This window comes from Triturus cristatus, chromosome 1_2, assembly GCF_964204655.1.
Source record: "Triturus cristatus chromosome 1_2, aTriCri1.1, whole genome shotgun sequence".
In the NCBI taxonomy this organism is placed as follows: domain Eukaryota; kingdom Metazoa; phylum Chordata; class Amphibia; order Caudata; family Salamandridae; genus Triturus; species Triturus cristatus.
In genome coordinates this window covers 1091587005-1091614270 of record NC_140580.1, presented here as the reverse complement: position 1 = coordinate 1091614270, position 27266 = coordinate 1091587005, and the positions used below count along the sequence as shown (strand labels likewise).

Sequence of the window (27266 nt, the reverse complement as noted above, 5' to 3'; positions counted from 1 at the left end):
ATAATTTACTAAATTAAAATAAATAAATCACAAGCAAGCTGCCAAGGAGCACAAGCAATGCAAAACTCCTCTGCTTACCGCTGTATTCTTACATCTGTATAGCACACCTCATAACTCTACAGGGCTTATTGCAGCATCTTGCATTGCACATATTTAAGTGACATGGGGGCATATGTATCAAACGATTTTTTAATCGCAAACGCTGCGATTCGCAAAATAACAGCGTTTGCGATTAAAAAATCGGTAATCGGGATGTATGAGCCAAATCCCATCGCAAAATTAAGGAATTGCTAATTTAGCGATTTCTTAATTTTGCGTAAGCATTTAAGAAATCGCAAATTGCGATTTCTTAAATGATATGTAAAAAGCACCCAAGTTGTGCGAATTATCCTTAAGAAATCGCAAATTACCACCAACTTCCAGTTGGTGGTAATTCGCGATTTCCTTTCAAAATGCACTTTTTTGAATTTTACAAAGTGCCACGTGGCGCTCATACATGCCCTTAGGGCATGTATGTGCGCCATATGCACACACATGCTAATTTCAGGGGTGCATCAGGGTGTCCTCATGACACCCTTGCACCTTTGAAATTATTCTCAAATTGCGATTAGCAAATTGCGATTCGCTATTTGAGAATTACTTCCCATTCATTCCTATGGGTCTCCTGGCCCATAGAAATGAATGGGCAGGTATTCCTTAATTGCTATTTCGCAATTTGCTAATCGCAATTAAGGAATTTTAAGAAATCGCAAAAAGTTTGCAATTTTTTAAATACATCCCGTTTTGCAATTCTCAAATAGCGATTCTTTAAAAATCGCTATTTGAGAATCGCAAATGGTGATGTTGATACATATGCCCCATAATAACTTCCAACAAATTATTCTTTTAATTACAATTGAAAGAAGAGGACAATTTGAGGAAGGGGAGAAAAACAGGGGAGGGAGTAAGACTAGATGGAAAACATAAAAAACTAGACATTGTGACTAAAGATAATGGGGTACACATTTACAGAACAGTGGCTAGTGAGTAAAAAGTGAGAAACTATACTTGGATCACATGAAGAGAAATACAAGATCAATTGGAGAAATACAAAGAAAGGGAGTCATGGGAGCATATGGTATACCTTTAGGTCAATCTAGTGGTGAACTAAAAGCACAGGGGAACATAAGGACTGCAGGAGACAATAGTCATGACCACAAAGTCTAAAATATTTAATGTAGGTAAAATGTACAGACTTTTAAAGGAATTCAAAACATTTTAGCACAAGGCCCAAGTAACAAAGATGAGATGTGGTAGGAAGCAAAGAGAACTCAAGGATGAGTCTGATATTACAATTAAACAGAGAAATGTAACAAAAAAAAAATGAAAGAGAACAAAGTGTGGAAGAATTACAGGTTTAAAAACCTTATTAGGTTACCTACACATTTCAGTTTTTGAAATTCACATCTGCCTCTTACATACCTTTTTCTGTGCAACCGCATCTTCCAGTTCTTTAAGTTCTTCTGTTGCTTTTAGTATCTGTTGTTCTGCTTTCACAATTTCCTTCTGTAATGCTGTTAACGTATCCCGTGCTGCAGAAAAAGTGAATAAAGAGCAATTGTAATTTCCACAGCAAATGTACTGTATGCACACTTGTTTATGGGTGAGACTAAAGCTGTATAAGTGACTGCAAAATGTACTTGACTTCATGAGAAAAGCCACTTCCATTTTAGAAGCTTACACACACATTAGAGTACCTCCACAAGATATTGTTTATGCCTGGTCGCTTGCTTATACAATGCAGTCTAGAAATCCACTTGTTTACCTCTCTGGGAATTCCTATGTGTACAAATTCCACCCGTAATGTTCATTGCCCGATTTATGAAGCTTTTGTCCCTGGACAGTGGCAGAGTTGGCCGAAGAGACTCCACTGCCTCTTCCCAAATATATTTCACAATACATCTAAGGGCCATTGTGACTGGGGCATTGGCCTCAACATCGACAGCTGTGCAAATGAAGTGTGGTTATTCTATACGACAGGCAATGAGTTAAAGAAAAAGTAGGGCCTTTCCTCTTTTTATGCGTACTATCTACTCACATATAGGGGTGTCAAGGTTTTATTTATCAAGAGATGTCAGAGTATTTTGATTTTCCAATGTCTGAGGGCTCGCATAGTTTTCCCACATTATTAGGACTGTGATTATTATATTTGCGGGGTTATTTTACCGAATTTGCACACCGCCTCTCATTCGAGCGGGCGGCCATCTTGGCGATTGCAGGGTTAGCAGTCCAGCCGTCACACGCTGCCTATTTAAGAGGCATGCTGACGCCTGACGCCTAAGGCAAGCCCGTCTGCGCCCGTCCACACTCGGACCGGGCTCAGGGCCAGTCCCCCTGAATGTGTGATCCCAGAAACCACAATATACACAAAACAGGAGCTCCAGTGGCTAATGCCAGGAGGGGTATCACTAAGATGCCCAAGGCTAGCCTGGGACTCGGTGCGTAAGTGCTCACCAGGAGTATGTTGTAACTGTGGCTCTCAGTTGCCTATTATACTTGATCAACCTGCCTGTGGCACTTATAGAAAGCCCTGCAGAGGAATCTCCAAAGATAACAGACCCACAATTAAGTGTGTACTCATTAATGCCAGGTCTTTGATCAAACATAGCACAGAATGTGCGCTATTCCTAGAAGAACAAAACATTAAAAAAGCCTTTATTACTGAGTCCTGGGCAGACCAAGCCTCAGGCCCTGATTTAGCGAAGGCCACTCCCCCAGGATTTTTCTGCCAGACTTTGGACAGACCTTTTAGGAGAGGAGGGGGATTAGCGGTCATTTATCACGACTCACTGAAGCCTATTTTTCACTCTGCCTCCAATACCTCCTGCGAGGCACTCTCCTTTAACCTCAATACGGAGCATTATAAAATCTTCAAAGGGATACTACTCTATCGCCCTCCAGGCCCAAGATGTGGGTTCTTAGAGACACTAGGTACCCTACTTGAAGATGGAATGTGCTCAGAATCATTCACGGTACTAAGGGATTTCAACTTTTACCACTGACCCAGATGCCCCTAATCTGAATAGAATAATGGAGGCTGGGGAACTCAAGCAGGTCCAATGCATCTTAAAGGGCACACTTTAGACGGGATATATTCTAACAACCCCGATCTGTCTTGTTCAGATGTACTCCCTCTGGCTTGGTCAGATCATAGTGCCATTATATTAGAGTTGAAGGAGTCAATAGCCCCCAAATCTAAACCGGAGCCCATAAAGATGCAGTAAAAAAGAGCATGGAAGGACTTAGATGGGGTACAACTAGATGAGGAACTGAAGAGAACCCTATTCCCGCCTCCCCTCGAGGTGGACAAAGCCGTTATGGCCTACACAGACTGGTTAGATAAAGCTTGAAAAAAATTGGTTTCAATAAAAAAAATGGACCCCCAAGCGGGCCAAACCCTTGGCCCTTTGGTATTCAGACAACCTAAAAATTCAGAAACTGGCCTGTAAAAGACTTTTACGGGTATGGAGGAAAGGATATAAAAGCAACGATAAAGAAATCTATAAGCACAGTCTTAAACTTTATAAGGAACTACTGCTGGAAACTAAAAAGAATTTCTTCTCAAATGAAATTCTCCAAGCTAAGTCCAACCTTAAAGAACTTTTTAAAACCGTAAAAAAACTTGCCTCACCTAATACTCCTAGGAGTGCAAGTAGTCCAGAACTGTGCGAAAATCTGGCTATTTTCTTACAATAAAAAGTGGAATGCATCTTCTCCTCATTTACCCCAGCTCAGAAGAGCGAAGGAATACACCCACCGGAAATAGTCCCGTTTGAACCCAATCCTGGGCCAGTCTTTGATCATTTTACACCGCTAGGAATAGCAGAAACCACTAAACTCATAGGATCTGTTTTAAACCCCCTGATTATCAACATATTTGCCACTGGGATTTTTCCAAAGGACTGGAAGAAGACCTCTATCCTCCCGCTACTTAAAACAAGCATTTGCAATGCAATAGGTCTCGCACATACGAGAGTTTGAGCAATTGGCATTATAAATGACAATGCCAATTGCTTAAACTGTCACAAATTAGACCTATTGCATTGCAAATGCTATCTTTAGATCTGGCTTGTCTGAAGAAAGGTATGCGGCCGCTATTAAAGTGAAACCACGGTATGGGGCACTTTTACAAAAAGAAAAGTGCCCTATACTGCGGTTTCTTTTTAAAAGCTGCAACGTACCTTTCTTTAGACATGCCGCGTCTAAAGAAAGGGGCGTGGCCGACATGAAAGTGAAAGCGTCATATGGGGTGCTTGTGCACAAAAAGTAAGAAAAAAAACATGTGGCCGCATTCGGGCCACAAACAACAAACTAAAGGCATGGCCACCACTGTATCAGCATGGTGTGCGGTGCTATAAAAAAATAAAAGCGGGGGAGAGCGTGTCCTGCCTGCAACAGCAGGCAGGAGAAAACCATTTAGCCAAATAGTGCTTGTAGGCTGTACTTAAAGCATACCAAATAACACCACATGTAACAGGGGGTGTCCTGATGGGAGGTAACAAAATGATACAAGGCAGTTCTAAGGAGGTACTGCTAAGCCTATTGACCAATGAAAAGCCATAGTTTGCAAAGGACAATGACGCAAGCCAAATAAAAATGTGGAGTGGGCGGAGCTTCAGGTCCATACCTGAATACAGCATGCCTTGCAGACCAGCACATAAACTGCCCAGGCTCGACCTAAACATGGTGTCATGTTTGCTTCACAGTAGCTGGTTTAAAGTTGAGAGAGGTTAACAGTGTGGGTGCAACTGTTAAATGAAATTAGGACAAATCTCTGGCCACTCACTCATGTTACCAATGAAAGAGCCTGTTAGTTTACTACTATCAGTAGTGAAGAGCAGTTATGAAAAAGTTGTGGAGCCGACCAATACCTTTGCCTGGCAGCCCAAAGGCAATAATTGCAGCTCATTGATGTTGCATATAGATAAAAATGAAAAAATATCAGCAAGGAATTACAAATTAAAAAGAGATCAGCATCTATTCGTGTAACCCACTGCCTTCAATTACGTGGTTTATCCGCTTTTGAGAGGTTGGCAGTGTTATCGGGGCGAAGATGTCTCTTTAAAGGAGAAGTTCAGTGATAAGATGTAGGTCTGAAGGGGCAAGTTAGCGGTTTGTTTGCAAGTAGGCACCGAGTCTGTAATTGGAGACGTTTGAAGTGGGTGTTTGAAGAGTTCCGCCGAAGGCCAATTTCATTGCATATTAACTGCAGTGATCGTTAGCTTTTTTTGTCAACTGGTTATGAGGGAAAGAGACATGGAAACCTCCATGTTTATCAGCTGTTTATACATCAAACCGGTTGTTTGCTGCAAGAGAGGAAGAGAAATTGCAACATCTAGAGAAAGTGGTGAACAGACAGAATTTCACCGAGATTTATAAAGAGAAGAGTCGCAGCCATGAGTGCAGATGGTTAAGAATAGAGCACTGAAATGCAGTCTATAATTTGTCATTCAGCACATTAAGAACGTGTAATGTGTCCTTTTCGATTGCACGCTGCTCAGATGTGTTCTCGGGGTTTTTTCACACAGGCAAAGTTGAGAGATATTTGACATTGGGGAGTCAATAAGTTTATTTGTAGGGAACATTTTCAAGCAAAAACAGTTAACATGCATCGCAAGGACGAGGCTGGGGAGGGAGTAGTATACAGGAGAGAACACAGCGCCGTGGGTCATTTGCGGGATAAACATAGGAGAGAAGAGGAAAACACGTGCACTCTCGAGTGCTTAAGTAAAAAAAAAAAAAGTTAGAGCAAAGGTATCATCTGCAAAGTCTGGTAGCACTGTGTGGGGGATATAGTTGCTCAGGGCACAGCACATGCATTACCTGCAAAGGGAAACTGGTGCTGGGAGCAGGGCACTTGGTCACTACAGTACCTAACAATCGACGAAAAGAGGATCTTGCTACAAGGACTATATACGCGGTTCAGCTTACCTTAGGTGAATATGATTTTCATTCTGTTCTCTGCATTAAGCCAAACTGTGTGATTTTAAAAAACCACTTTTTAAAATATAAGGAGTGTTTAGAATCAGTCTAAAGGCTATTCAGAAGAGTGTGGTTAAAAATAAAACTGGATGCAATATTACATGGGTAGGGAACCAGTGAGCAGTTTCGTGGTTTATTCAGCAAGATATCATCTGGTGGTAAAGTTTTGGAGTAAGTAGTCATGCATTTACTACTTTGACAAACTGTTTGATCTTGGACACATCATACTCTCTCTGTGCCTCAGTCCACTAATCTGAATATATATGAGCTGTAGACAGAAGTGATAGTGAAGGAATGCGGGGGTCTGTAGAGGGGGCAGTGAAGTGTTGCCAAGACACTAAGGGCTTGATTTACAGCTTAGTGAGAAGGTTACTCCACCACAAATATTTGGGATACCATGTCTGAGGTACTACAAGAGCCATGGGATATAATGCACTTCTTATAAAGCAGACAAGATATCCATCACGGTTGCCACAGAACTGTGGATACAGTGAATATATACTTGGGCTGTGGCGAGATGGAGAATGAAGAAATGCAGAGACTGTGGAGAGATGTGACAGGGATGAGATGCAGGGGCTAAGTCGAAAGTATGGGGACATGAGCCAATGGGGATGCTGTGGAGATACAGGGCAGTTAAGAGATGTAGTGATTGTGGAGAGATGTTGCTGAGATTGTACAAAGATCTGACAGCGAAGAGATACAGGGCGTGTACAGAGAAGAACTAGAGAAGAGATGCAGGGTTTGTACAGAGAAGAACTAGAGAAGAGATGCAGGGTTTGTACAGTGTTAGTCAAGAAAAACCACCCTCATGAGTCCAGGGGATGTGATTACGATACAGCCACCCACCAATCTTATCCAGGCACTCCACGGCCACCTTCAGCAGGAAGGCTGGGTCCTTCCAGCCCCCATTCAGCCAGTCATTCATTCACCACCAGTAGCTAAGCTGTGCAATAGTAGAGCCTCACGTCTGCCATCCTCAAAGTCAGGATTTAAAATGTAACAGTGTGTGGGGTTGTCAGTACTAATAAGATTTGATTACTACCTTTTGATCACTACCCTTTTTAGCACCCTTATAATAGCAATAGCCTACTTCATAGAAGCCTTATAATAACAATTGTTTTAAAAAAAAAAAACAATAAGGTTCTAAGCCCATGCCTTGCAGTTTGCATGCAGGTCCTTAATGCTGGTTCATAGCTCACTGTGTTATATAAGAAGGATTGCAAGTTATGAACTGGAAGTCATAAAAAAAATCTCGGTGTCAAAAGCAGTAACTCTGCTATCTGCAAAAAATACAAATCTTTCATCTGCATGGTACACGTTTGCTTCGCTGTAGACACATTAGCCCTCTATACTACTTTATGAGTTAAAGCGTGACTAGACAAAACACAGATCTCTGCAGCAAGAGCAATAACCACCAGAGTTACCTTACCATTAATATTATTATTATTCCATGAGATTTACATGGCACACAAAGCTCTCAGTAGCAGGTGGCTTGACCCCAAAAGATATTATAAAAAGCAGCCTTTGCAACCCATTAAGCCACAGCATATTTACTGTCATATTTCTACTTGTTTACAATTTCTTTGTGGAAGACTTCTAAAAGCAAGAGTATAAGAGGACTGTCACACTGCTTTTCATGACTCATCCCCTCATTACTCAACCCTCTTTTTGTTGCCACATCTGGACCCCCCGTTTATGGGTTCCCGGAGTAAAGTTTTTCCAATTACAGCACTGAACACTAATCATATTTTTGGCAGTTTTTGTGAACTCGACTCAAATGTACTGGAGCGCTTCAAGTGAGCTCCAGTTACACTGCACAAGGACGCATTTTTTTACATCTTTTTTTGGGCACCGGGAGACTAAGTGATTTGCCCAGAATGACAGGATGTTGAGCCGTATCTCAGACCTTGTCCCGCAGCTCCAAAGACGTCAGCTCTGGCCGTTACCCCACATCCTCTCCCTCTCCATCATAGGAACTTAGAACAGGAGCCAATCTAGTACGTCAGGCAAACGTTGACTCATTTCACTGAATACATCTGTCTTCTCTGACCTGCATGTATGTTCAACAGACCCAACAAGCCACTGTTCCTTCCCAGTGCGAGTGAAACCGCTCCTCGCAAAGCATTATGGAAAGATCAATGCACAACGCGTCTTCCACAGAGAACACAGCTCAGAAAGTACAAACCTTAAAATTCACTTGTCACTAGACACTGTAATAAGGCAGAGCTGCGGTAAAGCGCTATCAGTTCATGCGGATTCTGAGATTTAAAAAACATATGTTATTTTTCAGAAAGCCAACAAGAATTGGCTGCAGTCTGTTTTTCAGAGATGTTTATTTACATCTCTGCAAAAAGGCAAACCAACGCTGCAAGACATTCTGCATGCAGTTACTTACAGTATCTCACATTCCTGTCTTTTGCCTCGTCCGGTAAGACAGACGAAGTAGGTTTCTCCATGGCTCGAGCTGTACATCTAACGGACAACTGAGAACAAACAGTTTGCTTCTGGTGATCACGTGATCAGGGCGGGAGGCCAGATATTTGGGGGCTTCCAAGAGCGGTATCACTTTCGGTTTCAAATTGAATAGAAGCGCGTGGCTTAGGAAAGCAACAAAAAAAGGAAGAGCGTGCGGTGGGAGTGTGTGAGCGCGGAGAGGAGACGCCATGCGTTTGCAAGTCGCCTGTCCGTGCGCGAACATGGTTTGTTTCCATTCGCGCACCAACCCCACAACAATAGTCTCGCCAGGCGAAGCAGCGCGCATGCGCTGCATTTGCTAGGCGAGACCTAAACAACTTTGAACCCCACAGATCCTAGCAGCTATCGGCCAATTTCACGGCTTCCACTCCCTGCAAAAATCACGGAAAAAGGTTATGAACACCCAGCTTAGCACCTTTTTTCAAACCAACAATATATTTGACCCATCTCAATATGGTTTCAGAACAGAACATAGTACAGAATTGGCCCTAATCAAACTTCTAGAAGAGGTAGGGGAGGCATTGGATTGTGGAGGGAAGGCGATACTGATTATGTTAGATCTGTCTGCAGCCTTTGACACGGTCCATCACGAGGTTCTGAGGGACCGTTTGTATGATGTAGGAGTACAAGGTGTTGCCTGGAAACTCCTGCAATCCTTTCTATCTGAAAGAATACAAACAGTCGACTTGGATAATAATAAATTCAAGCCGTTCTGCCTTCCTTGTGGGGTCTCCCAGGGGTCCTCATTAAGCCCAACGCTTTTTAATATTTACGTGATATCCTTGGCGGGCCTGATAAGATCTTTCAGTTTCCAATTGACCTTCGATGCGGATGACACTCAAATAGTGTTATCCCTTAAAGATGGAGAGGAAAAAGAAATGGGAGTACGCTTTCATGACTGCATGAAGGCCATAGCAGGATGGATGTCGACTAACTGTTTAAAGTTAAATTCCAGCAAAACCGAGGTTATTGTATTCGGAAATAATACTCATGTATGGACACCTGACTGGTGGCCAGCAGATTTGGGCGACTGCCCTACCCTGAAAGCAATAAATGTAGGGGTAACAGTAGATAACAGACTCACGTTTAGTGATCATTTAAGTTCTGTGGTTTCTGCATGTTTCCTGATACTGAGAATCATCAGAAAAATAAAACCCTATCTCTCAGTAGGAAATCTCAGGACGGTGGTCACGGTACTTGTCATGGCACGACTGGACTACTGCTACAGCCTCTATCTGAATGCCCCAAAACAGCATATCAATGGGCTTCAGATAGCCCAAAATGCAGCAGCTAAGCTGTTGTCAGGCACACCCAAATTTGTCTCTGTGAAGAAAGAATTAACTCAGCTACACCGGCTTCCGGTGAAACAAAGGGTACATTTTAAGGCCCACTGCTCAGCTTTCAAAGCCCTTAACGGAATAGGCCCTGACCATCTGAGGCAAAGGTTCAAATGGTATGTCCCCATTAGGACCCTTCGGTCCACAGGAGCAAAAAAGGGCCAAATCCCTACATTTAAAAAAATCAGTTGGGGAGGTAGGAGTTTTATTACATGCACATCCAAAGCTTGGAACGACCTGCCGTTGCACCTGAGGAATGCTGCAGATCTCCTCTCCTTTTAGAAAGGGACTGAAGACGTGGCTGTTTTACTCATTTACCTTCTCTGCGCTAACGTACAGGCAGTGCATAGCGCCATGACACCTGCTCTCTATAAATCCAATTAACATAACATAACACATAAACTGCAATATTTCCTTGCAAGTGCTAGTTGCGATTGAGGATAGATGTGTCATTTTCTTGCAAAATAACTTTAAAACAATTTTCTTCCGGACTTTGAGGATTTTTATCTCTCTCAATAACTTACAAGGGGAAGACAAGCCCCAATTTTCAAGTGCAAAAGAACACATGCAGAGGGCTTCTCTGTCTAGTAGTTTTGAGAATTACAGGAAGTTGACAAGAGAAAATGCTGAGAGCTTCCAAATTTGACAGATAACACTAGCCCCGAATAACTTGTGGGCTTGGGTGGGCCTTCCAGCGAAAAGCACAGTAACGTTTAGGTCAAAGCCTACCAGAAAGCACAGCTGTCTGGTTCCTAAATACTTCTTGGGGACATTCTGAAATCTGACCTAGGAATGCATTAATCCCATTGCTTATCATTGGTTTTGTGGTATGTAATTCACATTTTCTTACTTTTTATTTGCTGGCTTTATTTGTTTTAGGCTGTCCAGCATATCTTTGTCTTTCCAGGGAAGCATAGCCTGTTTATTGTATTTCTCACTCTCTGTACAGAGGCCTTTAACTATTGTCCTAATCTTGTCAAATTTGCTGTGCATTCAAAGACAAGGTCAATGTCCGGCTCTGTCTTCCGAGGGAGCTTGGTGTCTTCAAAGTGCGAGGATTTAACTGACAATCTGAGGGTGTGAAAGGGAAGGCTTTTTCTACAACACAACAAAATGTAAATGTCTGTAAATGAACTGTGCAAATATTTTAGAATAGATCATAATTATGAAGGTACAAATGAAGCACATTGTTTTGTAATTCTAAAGTGTGGTGGAAACAAATAATGTAACATGATCAAAAACAAATCAATACACTAGGTGATGCTATTTCCACGCATTATCATTTGTGTGCTGTATAGTTTTATCAGTAAAACTGTATGTCTGTGCACATGTAATTGTCATTTCAATTGAAAATGTGTTGTTTGTAATGGCAGTGCACTACCACACCAAATATTCTCCATTCTATGCCACTTAACTCTAGGCCACTCACCTCCACTCTATGCCACTTAGCTCTAAGGCCACTCTACTCAACTCTATTCCACTTAACTGTGGGCTACTCTACGCCACTCTACTCCACTCTATGCTACCCCACTCTATGCCCCTCCACTCTACAGCCTTCCACTCTAAGACACTCTATGAAACTCCATTCTACTCTACCTCACTCTATGCCCCTAAACTCTACGACATGCTACTCGACTCTACGACATTCCGTGACACTCAACTCTATCCTACTTCACTCTGACACTCTACATCACTCTATGACACTCTATGACACTCTACTCCATCCCATTCCATTCTACGAACCTAAATGCCATGCCACTCTATGACGGCACTCTATACCCCTCCAAGTCATTCTACTTCACTCAACGTCCATCCACAATGCTATACCCAACTCTATGCAATTCTTTCTCTGCCACTTTACTCCACTCTAAGCCACACTACTCCACTCTATGACGCTCTATGCAACTCCACTCTACGACGCACTACTCCTCTCTATTTCACTCTACACTGCTCCACTGAATGCCCCTCCACCCTACACCATTCTACTCCACAACACTCTATTCCACTCCAATGTCCTATCCTCTACGCCACTAACGCTTAGCCATGCTAAACAGCAGCGAATAGTTCTTGCATATATGTGACCTATCGGCTTCGCAAATGCTTGTGGCTTTCTGCCATGGCAGCCACCAAGCAAAAAGGGCCTATGAAACCATCCATAAAAATGTGTTGCTACATCAAAAGCAAGAAAAATGTGACAGAATGGAACCTCTCTACCTACAGATGGGGTGCCCGCTTAAACAGTCCTGCACATGTGAGGAAGGAAAGCCCACTGTCCACTATCCTGAAGAAGCCAGAAAGATATGAAGACTCCAGGACTCGCCCATAACCATGAACAAAGATGACAAGCCGAACCAGAGCAACTGACCACAACCATGGCAGAAGCCCCTAGTCCTCAAAACTCAAGATGAAGCATGAAGACGAAGATGCAACAGAGATAGAGAGGCACCCCTGTCAGTCTCAGAAGAGACTGATAGGAATGCAATAAAGCATATATCATATTCAAAATATTTTAAAAACAGGATAGCGTTGACAAATGCACAATTCAGTTTGTCAAGTATGTTTCTACAATAAAAACAGATAATACTTCGTCATAATGATGAAGAGTTACTATACTAAAAAGTTATTAAAATGGTCACTGACAAAGCAGCGGAAGTTTACCAAATAAAGTGCTTGTGCAAGATAGATTAGGTATTAAGTCGTGTGGTTATCCCTATCCTAGTTTCAATTAAAATGATGCCGATCTTGCAAGAGCTTTCCACCTTATGAGCCATGCTTGTCCCAAAAACCTTGCTACACAGCTTGCGAAGAACGGCCTGGGATCGGACCTGAGGATGTGCAGTGCTGTATAATGGTCGCTTGTGCCAAATTGCTGGCAAAGCCGTTTCAACCATCTGGCCCGTGGAGACTTGTATGCCGGGCAAGCAAACATTAGATGGGCAATGCAACTTGGACAATTTTTTCCATTGCTTGTGCACCACTTTGCTGTCACCTCACGAACGGTAAGAGTTCCAAGCCTAAAATGTATGTACAACATTCTGTCTCTTGGTACCTGAATTGTATCAAGAAAGGCTCAAGGTATCTGGTTTGTTTGTGGGAGAGGGATTCTGTTGTTAGTTTACCCACATTAGGTTTGGAATTCTCCCGTTGGTCCACCCATTCCCAATATAAGCGCTTGAGTTCCTCTCTCCTTGGGGGTTCCTGGCTGATCCAACAAGCACGGAGATCTATGGCTGTCAAAGTTGTATTGGTGTCAGCAATCCTGCCTATTTTGCAGCCGGTATCTAAGCGGATGATCTCGGTAAGGGCTTCGGCATAGGAGACAAGTTTGGGAGTCCGCCTAATGTGGGCCCAAAATAGTACAGGGCGTAGCCTAGCTACGTCAGCTATCGACCGCCTGTCCATATCCAACAGTAGAGGGGTGAGGGGAACATATTTGGGTGCCATAACCAGGTCTCTTAAAAATGTGCGTTCCGATCTACCTAGCTCGTCAAGTTTGTCGAAGCCCCAAACTTCTGCTCCATAAAGAGCAGAGCTAACTTCTTTGGTGTCATATACTTGGAGGGTGCGAGCTGCAGGCATAGTGTGTAAAAGGCGATGTTCTTTCCCTATTACTCCGGCCAGATGCTTGTGTCCTATCAGCATCTTTGCTAAGTGGGGTCTCCAAGACATTTTGTCAGTAAGTCTTACACCTAAATAATCAAAGGTGTCCACCTTTTCAAGGGGTACCCCACCCAGCAGAGGGCCATTCCTATATGACCTGTGACAGTTGAAGGCCATAAATGTAGTTTTCGAACTGTTTATGAGCAGTCCCCGAGTATCACAGGAGGTTTAAAATCTATCGATAAGGAGTTGTAGCCCCGCTTGGGTCTTTGATATCAGCAGGGTGTTGTTTCCTATTTCATGATCATATGCTGGCACCACTCGATCCACCTGGATGCTTTTTTATGCCCCTTAAGCTAGGTCTTATATCTGTAAAATCCTCCACTTATGTAAAGATAGTACAGAGATGGCCACCTTGGGATCAAGAGCCTGGGGGAAAATCCCAACAAGAGTGAGATGAAGAGGACTGGCGCTCCAGGAGCGGTCCTGCGACCTCCTCTTCTTAGATCGGGACCAAGACCTCCGCGGAGTCTCGCTGGATGGTGTTGACTGCCAGGCCACAAAGCGATTCATAGACCGCTCCTGCAAGACCTTTAGTGCCATAGCCAGACAGTCCGAGCATGCCTCCGAATTGTGGTTGCGCTCGAGACACCATAGACAGACAAAGTAGGGGGTCAGTAGCCGACATCATGCAGTGACAGGCAACGCATGGTTTAAACCCTGTCTTCCTTTAAAGACATCCTCGCACGCGATGTTCAGAAGTCAACAAAAAGTCGAAAAAAGGCCTGTCAAAAAGCGAAAGAGAGGTAGCTCTTCTTAACTGGTGCAGAAAGAAAAAAACTGACGTCCGCACGCCTATATAGGCGACACGGACGTCATAACCGACACTAGCAACACCGTCACGTGGAGCCGAGTGGAGCCACCCAACAGAGTGCGCAAGGGGTATTGCTCTGGCAAAAGGTTCCGGAGCCAGCCTGACGCCTGGGAAATTCAAAGATAAGGAATCTGCAGCCAGAAGTCTCTATCAGATGCACTATTACAGGAGGCCTATCATCTCAGACAAATTGCACCCTGTCTCAAATCATACTGGTTTCCTTGTTGTCAGAACCCTTTTCAGTGGGCCACAGGGCTACTAGGCCCAATCGTGGTGGCTGAGACGTTTTACTTCTGATGTCCCAAGGCCCGACCTATTATGGATCCTGAGCAACTGGGCCGAGTACCCCTTCTGCAGTTGACATTCAGTGGTAGCTGTGGACGAGCAGTGAAAGGTTCCATTGGAGGGGAAATGTAGATAAAGATTAGTATAAAAAAAGATTCATAACTCGAAGTGCACACAGTAATGTCCAGTCAAATATTTGCTTTTATTTGAAAAAAGATGGATTACAGATGCAAAGGAATGACGACATTCATAAGCAATAACACAATCCCCATGAGGTCCGGGCTCTAGTGTTTGTCAGGCAAATTCCAGTCCCACCCTCTTCCTTATATTGTGGTTGGGATTATTTTCCGTACACTGGTGGCTGCATCCAGGAAATGCTCACTAGTGAGCCGTACTGAAGAGATCCTCTTAGAATTTTAGGAATTAGTCAAAAGTGTCTATGGTGCAGCAGCACCTTCAACAGAGAGTACCATGGGGCCCAACAGGACCGATTCAAGTCTTACCCGTTTCCTGCAGCACAGAAGCATTTAACATGTCAGCGGGTGCCCTGACCGAAGGCCCTTGGAAGCTCTGATCCTGTTTGGCAAAGTCAGGCTGCTTATGGTACACGCAGCACCTGGCCGGCGCTGGCTCTCTCCAGAGAAGCACTGCCAGCTTACCCCAGTGATTGAAGATGTTCCCAGTCAGCATAGACGCGGTAAGTCAGTCTTTCCCAGCCAGAAAGAGCTCAGCAGGAATAGGATGTTTTCCTCTGCGTCCTCCAAGGTCCTTTGGGGGGAGGGTTGATTAGGGGTAGTTCTCGATTCACAGACCTCTGGTTGCCGCACTACCTCTGCACCGTAGGAGTTTGCGTTGTGTCCAATCTCCTATACCATGGCAGCCCTTCTGGCATACAGGGTATCCACCAAGGCATTCCCGAATCCTGGCACGCTGGTCATACAATTACTTCACCAATGCCCCTCTCAGGCATACAGGGTCACTGCAAAGAAACAGTACGGGCTGGCCACAAAATTACTTCACCGATGGCCCAAAACATGGTCACTGCAACAAGACAGTACAGGATTAGTATTCTCCGCATAACGCTCGATGCACAGCTCAGTCCACGGTGGCCTTCTCCTGGCATACCAGGGTCACCAAATCAATCCTGCACACTGAAAACGACCTGATCAGTGTACAGTTGTATCCTCACAACTCGCACAGGGAATCATCTCGCTAGGGCTCCCCCTTGGACCTTGCTCTGTTGAATGCTCTGCTCTTCCTCACAGGGCAAACTGGTCTTGACAAGTAGGCAGGCGCTAGTGCTCCAGGCTCCATGGCACGTGGTTTTGGTTTACCTGGGTGGTGTCCCCTCACTCAGCAGGGATAGCTGGCCTTGGCCCCCAGTCCTGGTCACAGACAGAAGTCTTGCAGAGCTTGCTCTACTCACACAGATCGTCTGGCTGCATGGCAGATGACAAATTTTGGGGTGTCAACCTACCCTTCTTATAGTGCATTTCCAGATACCAGATGTGATTTAGGGTCCCAGTGTTTGAAAATGTATGTTGCTTCTTTTGGAGTGTTCACTTTCCTTTCTCTTTTTTCCTCACGAAAGGCTGTCTGTCACAGCAGGAGAGATTCCGAAGCTGATAATCCGACAACACACGCCATGGGAGTGACTAGAGTTCACGGCTGGATGTCACTCACAGTGTTATGTGCATCAAACGGTTAATTATGAGCTCCCAGCCCTACTATTTATGATTCCTTTATAAGCCCTACCTCCTTCCTGAGATGTGTCCCAGATCTATCATTGAACAACAGCACAATTTTGAAATATAAAGGGAGCCGCCTCCTCCTCCTCCTCTCCATTACTCATGGACACACCATCACTTGCGGAAGTTAAACTCCCCATACTCATGTTTGCCGACGACAGACTCATAATTTCAAAAACGCAGAGTGGTCTGCAGAGGGCACTAATGAGATTTGAAGGATTTTGTAATGAGCGCGGCCTGGTAATAAATGCAGACAAAACAAAGTTCATGGTCCTCCATAGACGTCGGGCCATTAAGGGAAGGGTATCTCTTAATGACGCCCTACTTGATCAAACTAACATTTTTAACAACTTGGAGATAACACTAGGGAATAAACTTAATTGGAAACCGCAGATAGAAACCCTGGCACTCAAACACTGTCATTTGGCCGGAGGCTTGTTGAAAGAGTTCAAGTCTTCCAAGACCCATCCCATGCTCCCATTGTTAAAAATTTACAATTCTAAAGTTATAGCCTCTGTTACCTATGGAGCAGAGCTTTGGGGCTTCCACAATTTAGCTCCACTAACCCTAGCTCAAAACAAGTTTCTGAGAATCGTCATTGGCGTACCACAGAGCACCCCTATAAAGCCTGTCTACTATGACCTAGGGTGTAGGGGACTGGATGATGTAGCAAAGTTTCACCCCATAGCGTACTGGCGTACACTGTGGACTACTCCAGAGCTGCAGCACTACGCCTCTGCTTAAAAAGATGTATGGGCATCTGACATCTTGTAAAATAAAATGGCTAGAAAACATCAAAGCCACTCTGACAAACATGGGTGTGCAACATTTATGGGAAGATCCAGAAGGTCAGCAGTTTCCCTCAAAAAAAGATATGAAGGAACTTTATTGGTCCATGGTGGCGAGGAGAAACATATCGACCTCTGAATCTTCATCGCTGACAGGGAAATTTTTAGAGCATAAGCCCTGCCCCCAATATGAGTCTTACTGGGATATTATCATCAAACCCAGGGACAGACACCTTTACCTACAATTTCGGGTGGGTACGCTACCTATAAACTCAATCACATGTAAATGGCACAACTCAAATGATAATAAATGTAAGTTGTGTATGAGGATCATATTTTATTTGTCTGTCAGGCCTATCAGGCGCCACGACACAAATGGCTGAAACCAGTATGCAAGAATATGGGTGTTAGAAGCAGTGCAGTGGCACAGAGAATACTGGCGACCGACACAAGTGTCCCGACTGTCATAGCCATTGCTCGATTCTTGAGCTAGGCGTAGCTTATTCGGGATAAGACTACAAGATCGCCAAATACTGCGAACCCTCCGACAAGCTCATGAACAAGTAAAATGTTGGACTGGGTGGGTTAGCCTACTGTTAGTAACAAAATCCAGAACTTAGGCGGTGCTCTAACTGATCCCCTTAGTAATTGCAAATAGCGATTCCAAACTGCTCGGCCCTAATCACACAGTGCATGGAAAGTTCTGATGACTGACTGTATTATGTTTTTATAATCTTATAGATTTTATTGATACTTTAATCATAGTACTTTTCACTATTTATATGATAAATAGTTATGCAACTGGTTTTCGCTTTAATAGGTGGAAAGTAATAGTTTTAATGATCAATTTTTAGAGTAATATGTTTGTTTTTTAAACCGGTGTGTGTATGGTTTCTTGTCTTTTGTGATCTCGAGCGATCGAAATAAAGACTATTGAACTGAATTACTCATGTCATCACAAGGCAGGTCTGGTATCTGCAAAATGGAACCCAGGGTCCTCCGTGTAATGTACCAATGAAGGCACACTCACACTCTGTGTACAAACATTACACACACACTTACATTCAGTGCACACATTCAAAATGCACTCTCTGTTCAGTACTGCAGCTTCTCTGTATTGTACCATGGTGTGCTATTTGCAGATACACACACTGCCAGTATGCACAACACTGCACATTTCATGTATTACACTTCTCGAAAGCCCACATAAACCCAGCACATGCTTTCCTTGCATACACACTGCACAGCACTACATATCTCATGTAATGTGCCCTCGCAGGTGTACATCCACCCGGTACATGCACTAACCACACATTCACTGAATGGCACCGAGCTGTCCCTGTACTGTACCTTTCCTAGACACACATACATCCAGCACAGTCACTATTCCTGCGCAGCACTCTACATCTATCTGATGTAGGCCAAGGATAAGTTAAGTACACGGCAGCGGAACTTTAAAAATGGGAGGGCGCCTGTAAGCCTCACTCCAGTGACACAAGGTAAACAAGACCTGTTCACTCCTGCTGATACCTACACGGTATGCTGCCACCACCGCGCTTGTCCTACCTAACTTTTTGGTGAAGGCAGTCGCATTCCACCACTATGGGGCTAGCGCTTCAGGCTCTTCTCCAGGTCCAAAATTACTGCAATCCGCGAGACAGGCCTATGTCATGGCACATAAGCATGATCCTTGTTGGCCTATGGCAACAAAAGTCAGCATTAGGAATCCAGATAAATGTACAGTTTGTCACTCAGGGCAGGGATTCAAGTCTTTTACCAGGCAAACGACTTCTCTGTCCCAACACACATAAATACCATTCTCATCCACAAACAAAACTAAGGGCTTGGCAATACTGCAAAGAGGAAATCTGTCATTCCAACTGAACACCCTCCTTAATAGGTTAAATGACAGACAACAGAGGAAGGAGAGCTCAATGGCTTTTCAGAAAAGGGGTATTGTTTTCAACAACACCCTCAAAACATCAAGTACTACTTCACAAATACTTTTAGAGGGCATTGAATCTCTGTGACTGTTGGCAACCTGGCACAATAAGCATGCACATGAGAGGGATGTACTATCAGAGAGCACACAACATGTATTCTAAACCAACAAACAGGCATATAAGTTAGTGTTAGCTACTTAGATCAAAATCTGCATGTCATCAAACCATACTCCAGCGATAGTATGCTTGGGCCACTCAATATCCAGACTATATGAACATGGAGCTTGAATGAAATAACTTTTAGGGACGCTTCCCTTGGAGCAAAAATAGCAGACACTACGCAGCATTACTTTCAAGAAAATTACATGGTTAAACTTTTATTCCACATGATCTGGGATGCGCCCCAGGTGGTTTTGAAGGGCGAGCTAATCTCGCATACAGCCAGATTTCAGAGATTGGCGTGAGAGATATAGATAACAGAAGCTCAAGTCCCAAGTATGAGCTCCTGAACAACAACCGAAGGTTAACTGTCTTCCCCAAATGTTTCGGTCTTAGTTTAAAGCACAGTGGGAGCTAGATCAACTTTAAACTGGCGAGATATCGTAAAAAATGAAATGTATAGGCAAGTTATATTATGAACAAGGTAGTAAGGCAGACTGCATTCTAGCATATAAACTGAAAGCCCTCTTGATCCGTAACTTCTAACAAAAACTGAAGACCACTGATTATACTGTTGTGTCACACACCATCGACATCTTAAACACGTTTAGAGAATTGCATAGGATTATACAATAGGCAAGCAGTATACCCACACATACAGGACCAATACTTGATGCAAAAAAATCCTCTAATGATAGACCTTGATAGCCTCTATGACCTAGAAACACCCACCACAGCACTAGAGGTCACTAAGGCCATACAAGGGATGCCACAGAATAAAGCCTGGGCACAGAAGGATTCCCAATGTTGTTGTACAAAGCATTTCACAACATTTTAGCGCAACCGTAACCAAATTGTTCAGCTTCATGGGGGACTCTGGAAGGGTTATTGGCACCATGCAAGATGTCAAAACTTTAGTCTTCCTGAAACCAGCAACATATCTCATGTCCTGTGGATCTTCCCAAACTATAGCTCTTCTCAATAATTACGTACATATTTTCAAAAGGATCTTGGTTTCAAAGTTAAACCTGATCTGGCCAGAGCTGATCTCCCTCCCTGAGTCTGGGTTTTTCATGCTCACTATATACAAGGCTGGTGATGAATGTCATCGATATAGCTACTAAACAAACAATTATGCTGAGTATAGCCGGATTATTGGTGATTCTATGGAGGGGCGTTTCATAGCCAAAGTGATCATTAGAGGGGACAGAGGGCCTCCTTGTCTCAATCCCCTTGTAAGTCGAAAGCTGTGCGACAGCTCCCCATTAATGTTTATTAAGAGTGCTGGGTTTACATCATTTGTCATGAATAAGGAAGACATGACTGGGTCATCATCTTGGATGACCTTCACAAGGTGGTATAGCGTTGCATGGGGTATAGTTTTGATTTAAATTACATTTGTGAAAAATTTGGAGAAAAAGTCAAACAGCCCAGTGAGAGGAGCCTATCTTTATACAAAACTATTAACTCAATAGCGTCTTCACTATCAATCGGATCCACAAATCTTTTTGTTCTATATATGTCAAATATTATCACTGAGAAACATTCATGCACAGAGTGGATCCAGTGTATAATTTTACAAACTAGAGAAGAGTCATTTTCCAGGATACCAGGGATAATTTTGGGGATGTTTACCGTAGACAGCTGTGCTTCACCGGAGATTATAGTATGCAAATCTTGGCAAACATCAGGGTGTAATACCAGACTTCTTATGAGGGGTACACTTTCATTAGCATTGTCATTATTGCTTGTTCTCTTGGCAGAAATGATAGCGTTGTGGATGGTACGATTTACAATGCTATATTCCACACTGAGCCCCCCCCCCCCGCATAAATGTTGCCTTTATTTACAGTAGTTCTACCCCATATCCTCTCCCAGGACCAACTAGAAGACATCCATGGTAGTGATGAATCATTGAAGTTATTTCCTCCGTTATTACTTTCAGTGAGCACATTTTGGTTAAGTAGAACTATTTCCCCGATAATTTGTCAGGGTAGCATCAGCAAGAGATGTCCATTTGAGTGATGGAAGATTTGTCCTGGCATAAATAGGCATTAGGTGTGTACCAGAAGCCTCCCTTAATTTGACCACCAGGAAAGCCACTGTGTCCCTGGCCTCCAAAAATGTTAATCTACTTTCTAAAGATGTAGTTCTATTGAACAAAAGATTGATTTTCGAGGCACAGTCCTAACCAAGAGAGATGGCCGTCAGTGTTTCAACCTCCTTTGTTTCAGCCTCATTTTGAAGAGCGGAATGACAAATCTTACAAGGAGGTCACTCTGAGCAAGGAAGTAGCAGCTTCTGTTTGCTTACTAGGAGTTTAAGACACAAGCAGATGTGCAACCATTCACTACTGGTCTACGTACTACCTGCATTTTTTATTAATACATTTGTGTGACTGCAGTTAAAAGGTTGAGTTTGCGTATGTCATCAACATATAAATATGACCTAGAATAGAATAGGAGTAGACTCACCTTTGCCTCACTCCAGAAGTTTTGTTTATGTGCATAGCTAGTATTCTGAATGGAATGTCTGTTCGGAGAGAGGGATTTTAGAAGTCTATAGGCCAATAGTTATGGAATGCCCTTTGCCGGTCTGTTCCATTCTCAATGTTACAAGTAAAGGGCTAGAAGTTTGCTATGAATACGTTCATTGCTTCAAATTCAGTCCCACATACACGTACAGGCTCTTGCAGCTGACAAATGCTTGTGGGAATGAGGGGTGAGGGAGGTAATATAGGTCTGGTACATTCACGTTCTGATATCATTATTGATCTTGGAACTGGTCAGTAACTATAGTTCTTGACTTCTTATACCACTTATGCTCCTCCCATTTATGACCAAGGCCGATGTGTCAAGTGAAGGCTCAAAACTAGCTTTAATAAATAGCTATGTGGTCATTAAACTTACGATGGCACATGCATTGGAATGCCGAGACAGGGACAGCCATCATATTCCCCACACTAAAATCTGGAACTACAAGTACAGATGCAAGATTTCTTTTCATTCCCGTCAGCCGAAATCTATCACATTTTTTAAATAAAACCACTGATAATAACTATAACAACTGGCACAGAGATGGCAGAAGATAATTTATATCACATTTTCTCTTTACTCTCACTTCTGAAATGTATTCTAGACCACACATCAGTTCCAATACGAGACATAGTATCAGAGCGCTCTGCTGCCTTTTGGCTACATTTGTGTTACAGAAAAACCACATACAATCAGATCCTTACCAGCTTGAACATGCTTCTCCTTGTCCTCCAGTTGTACATCTAGAGCCTGGTGAAGGTGGGCGCGCACTTGTTCGTTTCTGTCTTGATCATCTTCATCGAGGGCGATTTTTCCCACCTGTAATTGCTGTGCAGGGCTGCCAACAAAGGTTTCTTGGGTAAACATGTTTCTTTTGTACCTGGCTTTGCCAATATACGTACTTTCACCGGGAGAATCATCTAATTCAACACTCTAAAACAATTAAAAATTGCATGAGTTAATTTGTGCATAAATGTTGCTCTTCAAATTGAACTTCTTTCAGTAAAGTAGAAAAATCAGCAGCGGTTCCATTTCACAGTGATGCACAAATATGCTGATGATTCATATATGCTTCAGCATGTAAGTGATCCCTAAAGCACTGAATGAGGTACGACCTTTTTCAAATCATAAAAGGAAGCTTGTATACTTCCTCCCACCCAAAGAGGTCACTGCTGTCTATAATTATGTAAACAAGGTCAGCAAAACATAGAAATAAAACTGACATGAACTTGTAGGCATCTTTTTGCTTATCACAACTCCTAAACTTACTTGGACAAGCCAATAATTTGATCTCCCTAAGCCAATCTGGCCAAGATGTTTTGTACATCAAAAGTACCAAGGTGTGTTGATTCATACTTCAGGACATGAGTTTTAAATTAATACTCTTGTATCACATATGGCAGTGTGACACTTGTAAAAGGGTAATAAATAAATGAAAATTAGTGAGGGGATTAGCAATACAATTGTGAATTTAATTTTATGGATTCTATGACTCAAATATTGCTGCTAGGGAAGGACTAACCTTACCACCAAAGAATCCATCAAATTGTATCTGGTCTGGGCAGTGCTTAATTTGTAAAATAATAAGTGCCGGGGCTCTAACTATGAGGCCACTACACCTTGCATCACCGATTGCCTGTCATCACTGCCAATGACGGTACCAAAACAACTGCTAACCAGCTCTTTCACCTTCAAGTGCGACAGTTCAGATTATTCCTGGTCCCCAGAGCTAAAGAAATGGCTGGGGAGGCAGGAATTCGTTTTTTTAAATGTATTTTGTGTTCATAAACGAACAATGTTCTGCTCATCTCTAAAGTAGATGAGCAGCACCGCCATGTGGCAGAGTGTCATAAGTGTGGTGATGATAGTTACGTGCCAGTACTGAGCACCGGAAACTAATTAAGTGCTGGAGCCGAGCACCGGAAAGCACTGGCTCAAATTAGGCACTGGGTCTAGGATGCTTTTTTTAACATATTTATCGGAGACTGAAACCTTACAGTATCCATTACTTCGAAATGATTACAACTGACACAGTTAATAGTACAGCTCACCCTATTCTGTGGTGAAAGGTAGCTAAAATGAAAACCTTATACTCTAGGCACCTTATTAAAGAAACCCTGCTCAGGTGTAAAGATCATGACAACAAGATGCTTTCCTAGGAACAATGAATTTAAAAGAAGTAGCAGAGACCAAACTTTGGAGGAGTCATCTGGATCCTATGAGGAGGGCGTTTTTCTAGAGTGTTACTCAACCAAAAGGAGCTAGCACACTGTATAAGAAATCAGTGAGATACAGGTTTCTCCTTACAACGAACACTGTTGCAGTCATGTTACGGAAATGTGGTCTCAAAGAACATTGTGGTCTGTAGACCACCACCAGCCCTTTAAACATTTGGAGTTAATAGAATCAATAAAAGATGTGGAGGACAAACCTTTTTGATCACAAGGCCAGTTCACCCAGTTCCGTTTATTTTGCACCTTACTGTGCATCTCAAACATCTAGAGATGTTCCTCTTAGGGCCACACTTATCGCTCCAAGTCCCTACTTGTCCCACCTACTAGATACTGAACCGCCTTTTCCTGATGATCAGCCCACATTACTGGACTTTTGCAGCTAAAAGAAAACATAGTTGTGTTTATAGGGCTTTTTAGAGTGTGTGGTGATCAGTCTGATGAAAACTTAGTAAGGAAGGTTTCCCGCCTCATCCTTTAAAGTGTGGCATGCAGGCAGCACCTGCTAACATAACAAGTTGAATTTTTAACTAGAATGTAAAACAGTCACCAGAACACTATTTATTTTCCCAATTGTGTTCCAAATTTGCTCAAGGAGTGGTCAGTACAGTTGAAACTGGTCGTTTGGTATATAATTCATATTGGTCTCTCTTTTCTCCTGCAATTATTTTCTTGAAAAAGTTTCCTAAAGCACTGCTTGGGCTCAAATGTATTTTAAATGGCCAAAAGAGAATAAGCCCTCAAACCAAGGGGACAGAGTTATTAAACCAAAAACAACAGCAAAGCTCCCCTAGATATTGCTGAACGTACAAAATATCATTGAATTCATAACAACAAAGAACAAGTTACTTACCTTCGGTAATGATGTATCTGTAAGAAACATTAGTTAGTTAGATTCCTCACCTTGGAATATCCCCAGGCGTCAGGCTGGATCCGGAAAGATTTTTGTAGCAATACCCCTTGCGCGTCGCTAGGCGTCGTCTGCGGCTCCGCGTCCGTCATCGGCGTCGTGCGCCGGAATGACGTCGTCGGAGTACTTAGAAGCCGCCCTCACGTCAGTTCTTATACATAGCTTTCCGCGCCAGGGACGCTGAGCCATGCAAGAGACCAACACTGGTGCCAAAAAATCTAGGGCCCTGAAAGGGAGAACCTTAACCCTAGATGTCGGTTCGCAGAACGGGGATGCTGGGTTGGTCGGTGAGGAATCTAACTAACTAATGTTTCTTACAGATACATCGTTACCGAAGGTAAGTAACTTGTTCATCTGAAAGAAACACGTTAGTTAGATTCCTCACCTTAGAATAGATACCCCAGCAATACCAACCCCAGAGGTGGGCCTGCGAACCAAGATCACACCAGAAAGTCCTGGAGAACAGAACGGCCAAAGTGGCCATTTCTCCAGACTTGGCTGTCCAGGCAATAGTGCTTGGCGAACGTGTGCAGTGAAGCCCACGTCGCCGCCTGACAGATGTCCTGCAAGGGGACTCCCCGTCCCAGGGCAGTTGTCGCCGCTGTGGCCTGGGTGGAATGGGCTCACAGCCTAACAGGAGGGACCTTTTTCGCCAAAGAATAGTAGAGTTTAATACACAACACGACCCATCGCGAGATGGTCCGCTTGTGCACAGCTTTACCCTTCTTCGCACCTAAATATCCAACAAAAAGTTGGTCGTCCACCCGGAACTGTTTTGTGCGGTCCAAATAAAATGACAGCGCACGTTTTGGGTCCAGGCGGTGGAGCCTCTCTTCATCTTTGGAAGGATGCAGAGGCGGAAAGAAGGTGGGCAGCGTGACAGATTGCCCGATGTGAAAGGGAGTCACGACTTTAGGAAGGAAAGAAGGACGGGTCCGGAGGACAACCTTATCCGGATGAACCGAAAGGAAGGGCGGCTTAGCTGACAGAGCCTGGAGCTCACTCACCCGCCAAGCGGAGGTGATAACCACCAGGAAGGCAGTTTTCAGAGTCAGTAGACGAAGTGGACAGTTGTGAAGGGGCTCAAAGGGAGCGCACATCAGAAAAGTAAGAACAAGGTTCAAGTCCCACTGAGGCATTACGAATGGAATAGGAGGGAACATATGAGTAATGCTCTTGAGAAAACGGGAGACAACAGGGGACTTGAAAAGAGAAGGCTGATTAGGAAGCCTTAAGAAAGCAGAGATTTCCTCAACATATGTGAATCGTACGGGCGGAGGTCAGGATATGAAATAAACTGGGAGAAATCCATTTTATATATGCTCCGAGGCTCCCCGCCTCGGCTTCCGAGAGGCTGTAACATTCTAGTGGCTCATGACGGGTTCAAATATCTTGGCGTGTATGTCACTGCAGATCGGGACAAATTTGTTGCGGAAAATCTAATGAAGCCCCTCCAACGGCTTCGCACCGACGTCAAACACTGGCGCGCCTTGCCCCTGACATTGCTTGGAAGGGCTTCGCTCTTTAAGATGCTCGCCCTCCCGAGATTCCTCTATGCGCTACAAAATACCCCCTTCCCGATTGCGCCCTCTTACTTCACGGCAGTCAATGCTGAGATCACTCGTCTCCTCTGGGAGGACAAGGCGCCGCGTATTGCTCTCCACAAGCTTACCAGTGGCTGGTACGACGGAGGTATAGCCCTCCCAGATATCAAAACCTATTACTGGGCGTCACACCTTATGATTATCAATCAGTGGCTCCATGTGCCGGGGGAGGACCCTGCATACCGTATGGATAGACAACTGCTCGGCCCCGGAGGGGTGATGGGAGCCCTTTACAACCCAAAAAGAGGTCGCGTTCCGGCGGGGCCCGCAGCACATACCCTCCAGATATGGCTCGCGGCACAGCGGGCGATGGGCTGGGCAGGGAGGATTACCCAGGCAACGCCGCTCTGGGACCCTAAACAGCTTGGGGTACTGCGCACTACCAAGGGATTCCACCAGTGGGATCTTATTGGTATTTCCAGGGTTGGAGACCTCTGGCAGAGGGGAGGGGTGATCACTTTTGCCCAATTGCAGGCAGAGTACGACTTGGCAGACCCCGAACACTTCCGATATTTACAAATCCATCACGCTCTTCGGACGGCGATTCCACATGGGACTCGGCTCCCTGAGTCATCGCCCATGGAGGACCGGCTCCTCATGGAGCATCTGCTCCAGAGAGCGACGTCCCTAACGTACCGGAAGATAATAAATAACCGCCTTGACCCTTTTTCAACCCTTAAAGGGAAATGGGAGGCTGAACTTGGAGACTTCGATGAGACGGATTGGCGTTCCGCGCTCTCGTCCCCCAGGGAGGTGG

At 43.9% G+C, this 27266-nt stretch overlaps 1 protein-coding gene across 1 annotated transcript in view; it reads right to left on the bottom strand.

The window, feature by feature from the left end:
• CNTRL (centriolin) overlaps positions 1 to 27266 on the bottom strand; it is a 1084252-nt gene that overhangs the window by 926034 nt on the left and 130952 nt on the right. The window contains exons 9-10 of the mRNA XM_085613596.1: positions 22469 to 22697; positions 1462 to 1571 (exon numbers count right to left, since the gene is read on the bottom strand). Coding sequence (XP_085469722.1) covers positions 1462 to 1571; positions 22469 to 22697 — 339 coding nt within the window. The remainder of the gene's footprint in view (positions 1 to 1461; positions 1572 to 22468; positions 22698 to 27266) is intronic.